Source organism: Seriola dumerili, unplaced genomic scaffold (assembly GCF_002260705.1).
Source record: "Seriola dumerili isolate Sdu_G_001 unplaced genomic scaffold, Sdu_1.0 BDQW01000322.1, whole genome shotgun sequence".
Lineage (NCBI taxonomy): Eukaryota > Metazoa > Chordata > Actinopteri > Carangiformes > Carangidae > Seriola > Seriola dumerili.
In genome coordinates, this window is record NW_019174577.1 from 300,941 (window position 1) to 317,660 (window position 16,720).

The following is a 16,720-nucleotide window of genomic DNA, read 5'->3' on the forward strand; positions in this document are numbered from 1 at the left end:
ATACAATAAATTGTCATTAAAAAACATAATATTAATGTAATCTTACATTACGGTTAATTAACTGTAATTTTAAACATAAAATCTAAAATTACTGAAAATATCTGTAAATCTACTGGCATTTCATTGTTTTATTGGAAAACAGGAAAAATCTGTAAAAAATTACATAGCATTTCCTGTAAAATTACATTTTTTTTTTACAGTGCAGTTGCCCACAGGCACGTGTATTTCTCTACATGTCTGTCTCCCGAGAGTCCCTCTTTGTCCCCAAGGTACAACAGATGTTGGATCATCTGAAAGCTGCCAAATTCTTGTCTTTGGTCCCAACCTCCTTCCCCGACAGCAGTTATTGAACGGAAAGTGACCCTGTGACTGGCCTTTAGCATCATCATCATCATCAGTGGCTGGCTGCTCATCAATGGCAGCCCTCCCATGAGTTGGGTGCTTACCCCATCTGTCCATGAAAAGGGGTGTTGCCCAACAGATTACAGCATTCTTGGAGGTAAAATATTTTGTTCTCCTGCTTCATCATCTGGACCTCAGCCTGATGCAGTTATATGTGTCAAGCACAGAGAGGAATCCCACTGGTTTGGACTTTCTACTTTTCTCCTCAAATGAATAAGAGAAACAGCTGCATAATTCGGCTTTGTTTGCCATAATTTGCAACTAGTTGTCTTTTGTCACATATCAAAGCAAGTAATTCACTGTGTAGAAGGAATTGGTTCCCAAATAGGCTTTGCCTGTGTCTCTTTATCAGGAAGAAAAATGTCTGTTTACCTCCTCTATCACCGGTCTTGCATCATCAACTCTCAGCAGGTTTCAGACACAACAGTCACTCTCTAACAAACTCTTCTTACTTACCTGAGAGCAAAGAGAACGCAGTGAGTTTGAATCTGAACACTTTGTAACACACACGCCGCTCTCTTCTGCCAGCACAGCCTCGGTCAGTGATAAACCCTGTTAGGACAGATGTGAGGAGTGTCTCACACTCTCCCCTGCTATGATGTCTCAAACGTGAGTGTGTGGGCAATGTTTTTGAGACATGTGAGAATGAAGAGGCGTGTTTCACTGCTTGTGGTTCAGCCCTTTCTCGTGATCTCCCCCTGTGTTGCAGCAGTTGTGCGACTGTGGGTGGGCCCAAACTCTTTGCTCAAATGCGTACCTGCTTTCAGGCTTTTCCTGGCTGTAGTTCTGCAGCCTGCTTTCCTCAGGGCTAAGCAACACGCCGCAGTTTAATCGCCAGTCATCTGCATTCAGGGGCATTCTACAAACCTCCTTCTCACATCTGCCAAAAGTCAGCAGGAAACAGCTGTTTGCGGTTTTAGCCTTAAGTATGTCAGTTTTACTTACTGGCGAGAAGTCAGTCATTTAAATCTCTGTGAGTCATTCACAGCTTGATGCCACATGAGTGTTGAGGTCACATTTGAGTTGTCATGGGAGTCGGCAGAGTCACCTGATTTAAGTGTGAACTGGTGTGAAAATGCTTGGGAGGGGATATCAGGATGGCATAGACTGCTGAGTCCAGATCGGAAGAGGTTTTTCTAATTTGGGCATTGCTCCTGTCCGGGGGTTCTTGCATCTTTTTGATGTATCCTGCAGGTTTTGTGCATTCCTTATTGCATCAATATGTGCTGTATACTGCCTTTCTCTTCTTATTTTTGAGTGTGTCCCCCCTTCCTTGCTCATTTTCCACATGTGTGGAGACAAAGGGTTAGGGATTCTGATGGAGAGCTGGCTGATCTTGGCCCCCGCACAACAGTACCTGTAAGCCCACATGATCCTGGTAATCTGGTACATCACATGCCTGGGTTTTGCCATCAACCTCAAACACAGCAACTGCTCAAGCATATGGTTGACCATGATCAAGGCAGAGATGGTGATGTATCTGTTCAACCTCACATCAGCTGCCCAAAGTTAGGGCCACTCTGTTTGGGTGAAGCAATAGTGAGGCCTGGCTACACCCATAGAGCTACAATTACATCAAGGTATCTTTTATTTTCTCCATGAAGGCCAGTGCATGCAGACACACACACACACACACACACACACACACACACACACACACACACACACACACACACACACAAACATGCATCACCTAGTCACATACAGCTATTTCATGCAAAGGTGTAGTGGCACAGATAAGTGTTTTGACAATAGACATGCTCTCTGTCATAGCTTGGGTGCCTCTGCAGACACACTGGCTCCCTATCCCCATGACAGAGAATCAGTGCAAGAGATAAGATGCTCTCCATATGTCTCTATGTGTGTGTGTGTGTGTGTGTGTGTGTGTGTGTGTGTGCGTGCGTGCTAGTGATGGATTTTGTATCGAGTTCTGTATCCAGAAAGTTTAGTAAAAAATGGACTAAAAATCTGATAGGAAAGCGCAAGGGAACCAAACTTTATTTGTAAAACTAAAACTTTGCATCATTAGCACCTACTTCAGCAACAATGCTCCTTTCTGTCTCCATGTCATTACAGGCAAGAAGAACTCAATCCTGATGCACAAAGTTCAGCATGATCTGAACTCAGGTGTTTTCAACAACCGGGAGAATGAGATGATCCAGGAGATAGTAAAATATGATCGGGAGATGGTTCAACAGGTGGATGTACCACGACCACGAGCCATGTCCATGACACCTCCTCTACACAGTGGGATCTTTACTCCTCCAGGTTCCTCCGGCCAGCCTCAGAATTCAGCAATTGCGACTCTGCAGCAGGCCGTAGCCATGAACTTTTGTGCTCCCATGCAAGGGAGCTCAGTGGGAGCGGGGAACCTGCAGTCTCCAAGGATGGTGAGGAGATTCCAGGTGATACAAAATGTATCCAGTCCTGTCTCAGCCTCTCCCCTGCACTCTCAGCTTCTTGCTTCTGGTGCCTTTGCTCCGGTCCTGTCCAGCCCCCCGGTCCACAGCCCACTGGCAGTTGGAGGACGATCATTCCAGTATGGGTCCAATGCCCTGGCTGGTCCCACCTCAGGCTCCCAGCTTTCTCTAGTTCAGCAGCACATGGCCAGCCCTGCACACTGGCCCAGCACACATAAGAGCACCCATTCCTTGCAAATGGGTAGTCTGAGCCAAGACGCCAGGGCACTGTCAGCCTCTCAGCCCTCACTGCCTCATGAGGGGGCACAACCAGGTGCCCCAAGTCCACCCCAGTCTACACGAGTCTCCTCCACTTCCATTGGACCCCCTCAAACCCCATCAAGTCACACAGGCGTTCGGAGCGCTATACCACATAGGATGGTACTGCCCCACCAAATGTCCGTGGGGGCCTTCCCTGTAGCATCCCTGCCCGGTTCTGTGCAGGGCTCTGGGGCTGGTGCAGGACTGGCAGTAGGGGGTGTGGGAACAGGTCTGGGCGACTCAGGACTACCCAAGAAGGACTCTATAGTGAGCCTTCCTGAGACAGACCACATCAAAGTCAGATCCAGGCTATCCTCAAACTTGTGATCATAATGAAACTCTTGGGGGGAGTGATTCAGTGAGGGGATTGGGTGCAGAAACATGGGAGGATTTCTGCTCTCCCTCCTACTGTTCCTCTTCTCTCTACTCACTCTGGTTTGACTACCCGAATGTATGAATGTTGAGTGAGTGGCAGCAAGAAGAAGAGAGGAGACTGTTCAAATAAAGTCTGTAAGGTGACAATTGAATCTGCAGCATCGAGACATTTCTACTCACAGACACAGTAGATACACAGAACAGTCGTGGTAAAGTAGCATCTGCCCATCTCCCTCTCCTTTATTTATTGTATTTCAAAATACAGTTAACAGCATACAGGCATATCTGCTTCACTTCCCCTTTCATTCAACTCATTTAATGCAAACTTGGGGTCGGATGGGACTAAAAGAAAATCAGGGACCTGCTTCAGATATAAGAAGTCGGCACTTTAATGGGGTTTAACTACTGTACCTACCACATTTTGTCATCTGGCTGGCTGTGAAAGACAATCTCCTTACAAAGGCATAATAATTGTGGTTTCATAAAAAGTTTGAACATGAGAATTGGTGTGTTTTCGCTATGTTTTTAAGGATCCATTTAAATAGATCATTAGACCAAATTTGTAAGCACAAAATTGGACAATATAAAAGAGCACTCTCCTTTGACAACTACTACTTTCAAGCCATATTTTTCCCCAGACTATTGATATGAATGGATGAACAAGTATTTACTGTATATAAATCCAACTGGCATTATCAGAATCTAGCTGGCCTCTTTTGTAAGTCTTCCCTGCCTGTGATTTTCCCCACAGATAAATATGTGAGGCCCCTTCAGATCACAGATGATGAATATCCTTCAAACTGAAATTACAGCCGTGGGACAAATTGTCTTGTTCCGGCCAAGCCATCGATTTCTACAGGAAATGTCTGCATGTTTGTTTAATTTAAAAGCTGCATTAATCAATATTTTTTCATATCAACAATGAATGAAATGACTGAGTGCAATGCAAAGGGAATGATGAACCAGCAGAGAATGATCATTCAATTCTGCTTCTCTATGGAGATTTTTTAGCCCATAGTGGTTCATTGTTTTGGTTTTAAGACCCACAATTTTATCATACAGTTCAACTCAGTTCAACTCTCCTCTGCATTGTTTCCAGCAACAACAGAAAGGCAAAGCTAGAAACTAGCAGATGTTGAAAGCCAATCATTTAGCAAGCTAAAGCTTAAGCCAGATATTTCTCAGGAGTTGATAGAGACCAAACCAGAGCTAAGCAGTCTGTCAGGTGGAGAGAAAAATGACTCTAGTGGGATGATAATCTTGCTCAGGTCTGCTGGATGTGGAAGTTAGCAGTTTTGCTAATTCATCAGGGCTGTTTAGCTTGTTTTGGAGCTCTGTCCCCAAGTGGGCAAAAATTGATTAATGCAGCTTTAAAATTTAGTAAATAACACGTCTTCTTAACAGCAGATGTGATTTCTGAAGTAGTGGGTTTAAGGTGTGTTGTCATGTGAGTAGTAATATCCCACACTTTGTGAAAGTATTCTGATGTATCTTAAAAATTATAATTCACTGCCAGTTAATTACAAGGAATTTTATACCAGTCAAAATGTAAAATCATTCAAACTCACATAATCAAAATGTAAATCCATTCCTTTCTAATCCTGAATCTCACATTTCTTGCAGCAGCAGTTTGGGCAATGTGTCATTATGCCAAAGTCAATTCATAGAGATGATGACTCTTGCGAAGCTCAACCCTATGATAAACACTACAGTTTTGATCAACAGCCAAGGACAGTGCAGATACTTTGCAGGATGTATATTGCAGTGTGCCTCTGTCATTAATGCCTCAATAACAGTTCATCGGATGCCGCTGATTTGTGTCCAAAAGCATTAGGAAGGGGACCTTCTCTCCCGGACCTGACATTCTATTCACCTCATCTCACTAATGCCTGAACCATTACTGGGTAATGACAGTGGAAATTGGAATCCCTCGGGTCTGTTTGGGACTGTTACTATTCTCCTTTGATTGGATTTCATTATACAGTGCCAATAATGAGTTCCTCTCCTATGATCATTTTGCATTTTCATTTTGCTCAGTTTCAGTTCCTGCATTGTTATCCTCTACCTTGAGAGTTCCAAATGGGACAAAGTTGAAGGTTTTCGAAGTATTTTTATACAGCAATTTTGAGGTCTGCTGTCTTTTTGTTCTACGCCCAAATTATGCCCTATGGAACCTATTTTGGATGCTCAAAAATAATTAATATAGACACTTGTTATGAGAATAGTGTTTTACTGCACCTGAAGGCAATGTCTCAGGAGAGCAAATGCATTTAGTGACAAAATTAGTTTATAGTCACAGTAGAAAGCACACAGTAGAGACGGCAGTAAGAAGGAGAAAGGGAGGGGATAGGAACAATAGCTGAACTTAAATCAAAATGAGATATTAACTCAAGATCAATGACACCAAATCAAACCCTCGATTTTAATAAAAGCCAAAGAGGGAACAGAGTTTCAAGGCCTGGGATTTTTTTTTTTTGAATCAGGTTGTTAGGATATGATGAATGACATGTCACAGACTGAACCATTCACTCTGACTAAACATAGAAATCAGAGAATAATACACTAAACTCATTCAGTCATGACTTCATTGCCTGAAAGGGAAGTTTAGCATACAAAGCAATAACTGAAAACAAATGTGTCGCCACTATATGCAAATGAAGTTCTGTTGTATCCTTTAGGTGTTAATGGAGATGCAATATTTCACGTATTAGATTGAGATCCCAAACTTTAATGAGAATTTGTTTAAAGTCTGTTTTTGGAAGATCATGAGGAGATAAAACACTTTTCAGTGACAATGACTTGATTGATATGGTTGTTATTTCTATGTGTAAACACAGTGTGCATCTTGTAAACCAGACTAGCCTAGTTTACTGTAACTGTAGAGATAGAAAAAAAAAAGTTTGAAAAAGGAACATATTTTTAATCTTTGACAAAATACATATTATCATCTGGTATGACCCGATATTACTTGAGCTTAATAATTAAAGCAGAACAAAACTATTTGCATTACAGAAGATGTATCACTTCTTTTTTAACAGTCGCTCACAGTACCACCCACAGTTTGTATATAATCCTGTGCCAGTTGCTGTGAGGTCTGCATGGTTTCTTCTCTTGTGTATATTTTATTTGTTTAGTTATATTTTTTCTAGTCTCACACCCCAGTCCGTTTACAAATCCTGTCCCTCTGACAAATGCTGCTTCCTGATTTATTTTTCTTTCTGTGCTGATTCCTCTGCTACCTAAACAGCATGTTGCCCAGAAACTGTGTAAATGCACTTTCCTCTGTTTTTGCAACTTCACAAACATATTTAGTGTTATGTAAATGTTACAGCAACTCAGCTGTTCAACTTTTTCAGTACACCCTCCAGGCTTTGGTAAAGATGGCACCTGTGCACACACATAGACTCAGCAGCAGCAGCAGCAGCAGCAGCAGCACAGGCATCAAGCAGCATTTAAAATGCTGTTTTCAAAACACTCTCGTCTTCATTTTTCCTGTCTTCAATGCCACAGCTTCTCCAGAGTTAACACTATGTTCATTTCAATTTTTATTCAAATGTGTCTTTGGGTTCATCAATGGCAGTGAAGCAAAGAGATTCAGAGTATTTAAAATGTTCACTTACAAGGGCTGTTCATTTGGATTGAGCAAGGATGTGATTTTGTGTCCCTAACTTGTTCACATATTTATATATTTATGCTAATGAGTTCAGATTTTTTCTCTTGTATTGGCCAATAACAACTATACCAACACTAAAAACAACTTTTTTATACTAGTTGTTTCTGTATTTTACAGGATACAATACAATGTAATTCAATACCAAACAGCAGTTAGTCAGAATCTATTTGTTATTTCCTTTACATCCCTGCCTTTTGTTGGTTTAACTCTTCCTTACTTTCTTTCTCAGATCCCAGACCTGTTAGTGAGAGTAATAGCATTCAATTTAATGGAGACTGGGTACAAAGCCAATACCAACACCAATCAGTACCTTAACACTACAGTCAAATATAGGCCAGCTAATGTACACTGAGATCTTCACCATTAACCATGAATTCCCTTGAAGCCAACAGACGATCTCAGACGGTCACTCTCGGCCAAATCAGACACTTACAGTGCAGTGCAAGTGTTTCTGTGTCAGGGTCCTGATTTTCTTTTATTGAGCCACTCTACAGTTGTCACATCCCATTACCATGTACTGTGCATACCTAGTGCCTAGCCTATATTGTAGTCTCCACATACATGTACTATATTCTCTGTGTGTGGCTGTAAAAATAAATGCAAGCTCCTCACAATGCAAACATCACTGTCAGTTATATCCCACTGCAATACATGTAAAAAAGGAAAACCAATAAATTGATTTGAATACAGTTTGATGTTTAGGTCTCTCACTTTGGGTTAGCATGTTGGAAAAGCACAAAAAGATTATCACATAATGAATATGTGCTTTCCTCATATAGAAGCAGAACTTCTTGATGCAATAAAGGCATGTGGCAGTGAATGCCTTCTGTTAGTCATGATGTTGAACATGTGTCAAGGTAACACGGCCTCTGGACCTTTGTTGTCAACTGGTTACATTCTTATATTATGAGATTATCTGCCTGGTTGTCAAAAAATAGGTAAACCTTCAAATACAGTAATGGATTACAATATTTTTTGTCTGAAATATTGGATTTATATGTGGAATAGCTGAATGCTTTTATTTTAAAATATGGCATTTTTAAAGCCTGGTTATCTACAGTTGTTAATATTTTAGAATGCAACTTATTTCTTATATATAGCAATCAATGTTTATCCATCATGAGTTCATTTATCCAGGTTTATTCATCAAAGTGAAGTCTGGGTCTACTACACTTCTCGCTATCTCACTGGTTAGCTCACTCTAGCTAGCTAAACGTTTCCCGCTTGAAGTGGGTGTCCAAGGTGCAATTTACTAAGAGACATTTAGCAGGAATAATGCTCATAGACTAACTGTACTAAGGACCTGTCACATGCACCTCTGCATTTGACCCATTCCCTGTTTGTGCCCCTCATGCATTAGCATACATTCATAGTCATAGTGGAAACCGTCAGTTTATATAGAAATTAATGAACCCAGATGGTTGTTTAGGTATTGCTAGAATCCTCAAAGACTCTTCTAACCATCCTGATGAAAAAAATGTTCCTTCCTTATAGCTTGTTTTTTATTGGACAAACTCCTTCATCCAGATGGTTAGAAGTCTTAGTCTTTTGGGATTCTGAAAATATCGTCAGATCAGAGGTAAGTGCCTTTAAATGACCTCCTGGGTTTTTCAAACATTGCTGGTTAATTATCTTTTAAATAAACTGATGGACCGAATACATGAGGGGCATAAACTGAGGCTACATTTAATAATTATTCCCTGCTAACAAACATAGACTTATACAGGGAAGTTAGAAGTCCTAAACAACTGTGGATAATCCTAGCAGAGACAGAAAATGTTACGACTGACTGAAGCTTTACTGCAAAAACTTCATTACCCAGAGGACATGAAAAGAAGTTGGCTATGATGATTATGATTAGTGGCTCAAAAAACACTTAAAAATCACAAAAAAAACTTTATTCATGGCAATAAACTGTTTTTGAGTTTAGCCTAAATCCGCTGAAAATAAAGGTGGTTTTTACTTTCAGCATGCCCCAATATCTTTTTTGCTCAAAAAATGTGCCAAAAGTGGACAAAGAATTGATTAGAATTTGCATCAATCACACTGTTAATCATTTCTCCAATAGTAACTAAAATTGGAAAGATTAATTTAATATGTAAATCCATAAGCCGGGGTTTTCAACCTTTGATTTTCAAACAGGACAATGAATTTGAAAACTATGGAAAACAGAACTTTACTAAGGACTCTTTCGATTTTACTCTGATTTTAGGGAATGCCACTTTGTTTTTGTGTGGCTTATCTTGGTGGGTTTTCCTGCACAGGGACAGATGGTCTCCAAAGTGGAAACTGAAAAGACTTCAAACACAACTGTGTGGGTTTGAATGCAGAGGATTAAAGAAGCCTCTGTAGGTTTAGTACTTTGTGCCAATAATGCCACAGTAGGAGTCCATGCCCACGTAAAGTTATCTCCTAAAATAATATGTTTTCCTAAAAAAGGACAGGCATTCAATTTACACTTGATTTAAACATCTAAAGGAAAAAAAAAAACCGACACCAACACATTTTTTAAGCAACACCAGCTGACTGAAGCATCACTGCATCAGGCACCAGATGTGTGTGTATTGTATGTTTTCGATGGTTGATAATCAACCCATCTCTGCCTGTCACTCAGAATAAAGGTCAGACCAAGGAAACTCACACTGACATACCTGATACCTGCCAACACTGTACCACCTGTCTCTCCCAAACACCAGCACTCCCTCCTTACTGTGCTGCCTCCTGCCTCCTCTCCCCTGCTGTCAGAGAGCTCTGGCCCCATTTGCTCCCCACCGGGACTGTCTGTACACTCTGCTCCCCTGCTAGTGCTGCTGAGTGCCGGCCACTCATGACGCCATGGGGCAGTAGATAGGCCGGGAGAGCCCGGGAGCCTGGCAAAGAAATCAAAGTGCTCTCAGTGAGAGTGAGTGGTCCAGCTATCAAAGAGTGGCTTCCAGCTCTGGCATGCCAGACAGATGACAGATAGTGACCAACACTTCTATAGTGTCCACTTTCTGATGATCCCGTGGCTGGAATAAAGAGCTCACTAAAAGCTCCACACTACCGTTTGTGCTAAATGTGATACACTTACTTCTGCAGGTGTGGCATCATTCAGTGACATACAGTACATTCACATATTATCATTTCAGCAAGCATGTCATTCAAGGTCTTGTATGGTGTTTTAAATGGAAAAAAAATCCATATTTCATATTAATATGCCTGCCATGCTAAATATTCATCACTTTTTGAATTTTTAAAAGGAACCACTTTTATCTCCCAATGCATTCATTGTTCTCCATTATATTTACCATCTTATTTCTATTGCTGGTTAGAGTGGGCTGGAGCTTACCCAGCATGCTTTGGGTGCGAGGCAGGGAAACACCCCTGACTGGCCCTCATTATATTACAGGTAGACTGTCACATTCACGCTTAGGAGCAATAGAGCCTCCACTTGATGCATGTCTGGACTGTCAAAGGCCAGCTGGATGAACAGCCGACCTCCACATGGAAAAAGAACAACCTGGCATCACACTGCTGCTTCATTTCCAACTTTCAAGACCGTTAAATTAACAATTCAAATTAAAGAGATTCTTGAAAAGGCAGCAGAAGTGACAGCAACATAGTGAGATGTTACCCAGTCACTTCCAGAGCAGAGGAGCACTAAAGAAAAAATATGAATATTAATCCAATGAATTCACCACCAGGGTGCTGAAAGTCATCCTGTGTCTATGCTGCACTCTCTAATGCTGATGTCAGATGTTTACTGAAGCTGAGTGATCTGGACGGGCCTGACACGGCTGATTTATTTAAGGTTCGGATCACAACCCAAAAGTCAGAGAAAGTTTAATAACCAAGGACCACACTAAGCAGAAGTCACATTAAAAATAAATATCCTGTCTAAACTTGACTGCCTTAAACATGATAGACTGAACTTATTACTTGCGTATTATACACATCCAGAGACTTTAAATTGCACTGCAAAGGACTTAAGAACATAAGAGTTTTATTTTGGTAGGTATTTCAAACATGTTCTCTTCAAAATGAGTGTAAAACAAGAGCACTTCCAAATCTTTCTGTTGGAGTGACATCAGCATCTATAGAGGTAAATCCATCTGTCAGGCATAAAAAATGGATGTGTGAGGCCAAAGTGCTAAAAGAAAACTTTAAAAAGAAAGGAGATGCACAGGAGTAATAGTATTGTCCAAACACAGTCCCCCTCCTCCATCACCTTTGCACTATATATTTCCCATCTCCAAAATCATCATCACGATGTGTTGATCTCTGGAGAGGCCCCGTAATGGAAGCTATCTATTTCCTGTTCCAAGCAGTGCTCCATTACTGCAGGTTGGACTGGTGCATCTCTGAGGTCTCACAGCAGACATCCTTGGAATCACCCCAGAGAAAGTGAGACAGACCCATCAAGGCACACAGCAACTGCAATCTGCTGTAAGGACATCTTCAATATCCTGTTTACTCCCTCAGCCAAAGTCAACTGTAGTCTACCCACCAGAGCACTTACATCATCCCAACAAATACTGACTTTGAGAGTGTGTGCTTCTTGACCTGTCTCTCCGTACTAATCCTGCAACATGTAGTGCAATTTTAAGTGTTGTAGTGTCAGCATTTTAAAGCTAAGTCATAGCCAACCAACCCTCCCTCTAGTATGAGTCACAGCTATTGATTGAGACACTTATACCCTCAACATCCACCAATCAGTCCAGTCATCCACCCATGACCACTCCTGGGTGTTGAGCTCAGGTCATGTAGTGCAGAGCATTTTTTTTTTCAGGCAGCCGTGTGTCAGAAGTTAAGTTGTGAAATGCGATATGTGTTAAGTACGTGAGATCCTGAGAGCACTTTACAGGAGAGACCTCTGTCCTTGACAACTGGCCTCAATGAGATGAGGGGAGAGGAGAGACACACTGGGCCAATGCTTGCTGGAAGGAGACCTTGGCTTGGTTTGCTTTATCATGTAGATGTTAGGAGGTTCAGTGTTAAGGACACTCATTTGACTGAGTCAGTAATGGACAAACTGTTACATAAAAACTGCAAAGTGCTAAGTTGGCTGGTCTGATGAGGGAGTTGACGTTTAGCATGCCAGCTACAGCAGTTCACTATGTTATCAAGGTTTCGGCCCCAACTATTTCGCATGAATATCACTTTTCCATCTTGGCATCTCTCTCATGTTTCACGTACAGATATGACAGTGGTAACTTCTTATCTAACTCGTAGCGGGAGAGCAAATAAGTTTTGGCTAGAAAACCACTGGATCCAAATTATTGTTGTTTTCTTGTGCCATTAAAAGGTCTGCTTTCATTTGAAATGTCTGTAAAGACAAAAGGATGTTGGAACGTTTTCAATGCTAATCAGGTGAGAAACCACACAAACCCTTCAAACTTCTCTTTTAATATTCAGTGTGTGTGAATATACCTTTAATTTGGCAACATTAATGGCTGTTTCTCACAGAGAGCACACCGGGCATGAAAAACAGTTCAAAGTAGATTCCATTTTAAATCATGTCATTAAGGGGATGGCTCATTTTTACAAAAAATAATAACTCAAATTCGCAAGTCACATCTCATGCATGTCATAAAATATGAAGAGCATCTGCATGTGCATGTTGCCATGCAAATCACCTGAAAACCTACAGTCTAATCAGCACACTATTTATGCCCCCCTGGAAGATTATCTCCATTTCATTACATTGTCACTCAGCCAGCTTTGTTTGGCTGAGCCTACATTTGCCTTTGAACATCAACGGCACCTTTTGTCTGAAACTGCTGTAATGTTTCCAGCAATGATCAGATAGCACTTCAGCTATTTTTACTTCTAGATGCGGCACTGGCCCAGAAAAATAAGATCTCAGTTGATTAGTGAAGCCTGCAAACCCTTTGTGGTGCATCTAAAAGGAGGCCTTCATCTCATGATACACAATAGGATTGAAATCCGCAGATATAACTAAATAACGTGCTGTCTCATTCATCCTATTTAAGCACACTAAGAATACCAGTTATTTCTTTGAACCATCAAAAGGATAAGGAGACATTTTAAAAAATGCATTTATTTTAGAGCAAATACCAAGTGCTTAGTCACTTGAAGAAGGTAAGAATCAAGAGTACACAGGGACATTATGCTATCTAAAAGGCCCTTGACTCACTCCACATTTCTCTTTCTCTCAAAGTCCCATTGCCCACATTTCTGTAAAGTACGTCTTTCATTTCCCCTCAAATGTCTCTTGTTCAAACTTCTACAGAAAAAGTTAAAATGTTTGAACTTTGTGTCAAAGAGCATCCTGCAATTCAGTAAATGCTGGAATCGATGATGAGGTACTCTTATTGAGCAGCAGAAGTGTTGCTGGGTGATGAAGTCGACACGACTCAGTATGGCTCACTCAGTCACTCACATATACACTACATTTGAATATGGTCTAGGTGTCCATTATAAGAGGTACTTTTCACTGACTGAAGTCTTAACATTCACATCTGGTGCTGATTCCATTATCTTCCGCCAGGATGAGTATCCCACCCTCCCTTCCATCAGCCCACTAGTCAGTTAATCAGGCGGGTTCATTGTGTGTGAACACCTCCAGCAGCTCCAGCGGCTCCAGCAGCTCCAGCAGCTCCAACCAGCCTGTGGACCAGGAGGCAGGCAGGGAGTGGCTGAATCAATGTGCTGATGTCTGAGGGATACAAAACCGGTTGAGACCCTGGGGGCCTGCAGCCTCCCCACTGCACTCTGTCAATTCCATTCATCTCCCTCGCTGGCTTGCACCCACGAGCCTCTCAGCTGAAGAAATAAGTGGATTCTTTCACCTGCTGGAGGTCAAAATCACCTGGAGAGGCAAGAGGCACAGTGCAAGGGGAGGTTTAAGTGTCTGGATAGTAGTTGCACAAAGTCACATGCACAGCTGCTTTTAACATAAACATACAAACAGAACCTAAAATTACAGGATAGGTATGCTAACACAACTGCGATCTGAATTTGGGAATCGATAATGAAAATAATCATCAGCTGCAGCTCTAGTCTGGAGCAAAGTGGTGGACCGACTAACCAACCGACAAAGCCATCCCTACATGGTGTCCCATCTGTTATTGAGGAAGAAGATGCATTTTGTAAGCTTATAAGTTATGGGACCCCTTGAGAATAGAATGGCACATCTTAAGGGGTTTATTTCGCTTGACACATAAGAAATTTGAACAATTTGCACAATAATTAATCTTTTATTTCTCCTTAATGTGTTTGTTCTGAGGTATCCTGAGTCTGGTCCGAGGACAGAGTTTCAATCTTCATAAAAAAGAGATGTTGTTTTGTAAGTGGGTCAAACTAAGGAACTTAAATTTTTAAATTAGATACATCTTTTTAGTTTTACTGGGCACCAGTAAATTTTCTATGAACTTTAATACAGCACTTGAACACTAATTTTAGCTCTGGATGAGCCCCTGTCCTGCACTATGTGCTTTGCCTCGTGTGCTCCTTGCCTCTCTGACAGCTGCGTACACCAGCAGGAGCTGCAGCGTGCATTATTGAGGAAAGGCCATAAAAAGTTAAGAATGCAAAAACCTACCGTAGCCAGAAAATGTTGACATCAATGCTTAATCTAATATAGTAACTGACCAATACATATATGTCTTGGTACCTGTCAAAACATAACACGTGGGAGGTACTGATATAAAATCTGTCTAAAAACTGTTTTTGCTCATGAATATGTTAATTGCACTTGCTGCAAAAAGTGTCAGTCTATAGGTATATTCCATAAAATATAAATTAATTAAAAAATAAATAAAAAATAAATTTCTGTAGTTCATTTTCTATCTTGTACTTTTTGGAAGTAACTATCTTCTGTGAAGGAATATCATCGTGGTAACAGACTCTTACCAGGATGACATAATGTCCTTCACTGTGTACCAAAGTGATGACACATACTGTATAAATGAAAATGTTTCTTGACCGCCTTGAGAACTGCCTTTGTAAAACACCAGTGTTAAAGCTTGAACCTAGGGAGGACATGAGCACACTGATTAACTTCCTAACTATCCCTCACCATCAAACACTGTATCATCATCAAAGTCAGACAATAGCCTCTCCAGCCTTTTTTCCCTCAGGTCTATGATCATAAATGCACCTGTTTCATCTGATCTCCTGCTGGATTACACACTGAGACCTGATTCACCTTTATAATAAGTTCAGGATCCTTTATAGTGAAGATTATAATGGATTTTAAGCCAAGATCAAGTGGGTGTCATATTGAACACTGAATACAATTGGCATGAATTGCGTTCAGGGACACACGCACACACACACTGAAACAAACACCCCTCAGGAGCACACCTGACTGGTCTCAGCCACATAAGCTGATTATGCAGAGGAGGGACACAATTAACAGTAATCAATTTATACAACCCAGCTGTCAGTGCCAAGCTGACAGTAAGTGTACAGATGGAGATGGAGAAAAGGGTTACATAACAGCAAAGCCTTCATCCACCTGAATGAAAGAGGGAGACGCTGCCTCTGTACATTACCACCACTGTGGACAACAATAGACACACTTAGAGTGGCGTCAGAGGAAAATGGGGGAATCTGGAGCTGCTAGTGGCTGCGCAGGAAGACATGAATACACCACCCATCATATAAGCTGAAAATTAATTTTAGCCAAACTCAATGGCTTTTCCTGTTTGAACAGCAGTCATAGCAACACAGGCAGCTACACAAACAACTACAGACAGTGAGATATATGTACATACAACAGGAAAAAATCTGTGTCTGTTATGTTCCTCGTTACTATGACAAAAAACACAAAACACCAATGATATTGATTAATTATGAAACAGGACACAAAGTACAGCATTGTGCAAAAACCCAGTTCAGTAGCATCAGGGAGGCCTGTTGCTAACCTCAAACATAGCTTCAGGACATACAAGTCCTCTACAACCCAATTAGGAACAATATAGCACCTTGTATGTTGGCACTCCCAAACAATACCTCGGCGTAAGTGAGGTCACATGTTGGGGAGCCTGATGGCTGCACACATACTGACCTGTCTGGGGCACTTTAGCCAGCAGCATGATCAGCCTCCTGTACTCCTGGTACTTCTTTTTCTTGGCCTCAGCCCTGCCGCAGAGGGAGAGAATAAAGAGTTAAGACATCAGTAACTCTCAGAAGAAAATGTCTGTGTGTCTATAGGAGTACTAAGTCTAAGGGAACTGGACTTTCAGATAACTTTGAGCCCTCATTCGAGTGGCTTCATCAGCTCTGATGACTGGTGGCCTCAGGTATTTCAACTTCAGCAGGTCGTTCACACCTGGATGTCACATTAAGGGTTGTTAGGGTTACATATGAGTTGTTTTTCAGATCAAACTGTTAGTCGTAAGTGTAGCTGCCTTTGAACTATGACTTCCAAATAAATAATTAGTACTTGTAATGTGATGTGCTGGAGCTGGCACATGTTCATGTGTTAGGATGTGAATGAGTCCTCAAAGTATCACATTTTTTACATATTACAGTTCCTCCCATGCGACAAACACACTATGTACTACTTTTTAAAACTGCTACTACTATGTAAAGTAGTAGTAGT

General features: G+C 41.2%; 2 protein-coding genes across 2 annotated transcripts in view; one reads left to right on the forward strand and one right to left on the reverse strand.

Annotated features, from left to right (window-relative positions):
• hcn2 (hyperpolarization activated cyclic nucleotide gated potassium and sodium channel 2) overlaps positions 1-3,449 on the forward strand; it is a 52,822-nt gene extending 49,373 nt beyond the window's left edge. The window contains exon 8 of the mRNA XM_022759583.1: positions 2,479-3,449. Coding sequence (XP_022615304.1) covers positions 2,479-3,449 — 971 coding nt within the window. The remainder of the gene's footprint in view (positions 1-2,478) is intronic.
• Positions 3,450-12,585: 9,136 nt separating this feature from the next.
• The window catches only part of polrmt (RNA polymerase mitochondrial), a 46,275-nt gene continuing 42,140 nt past the window's right edge, over positions 12,586-16,720 (reverse strand). The window contains exons 20-21 of the mRNA XM_022759658.1: positions 16,184-16,257; positions 12,586-13,981 (exon numbers count right to left, since the gene is read on the reverse strand). Of these exons, the coding sequence (XP_022615379.1) occupies positions 13,932-13,981; positions 16,184-16,257 (124 nt within the window). The 3' untranslated portion in view covers positions 12,586-13,931. The remainder of the gene's footprint in view (positions 13,982-16,183; positions 16,258-16,720) is intronic.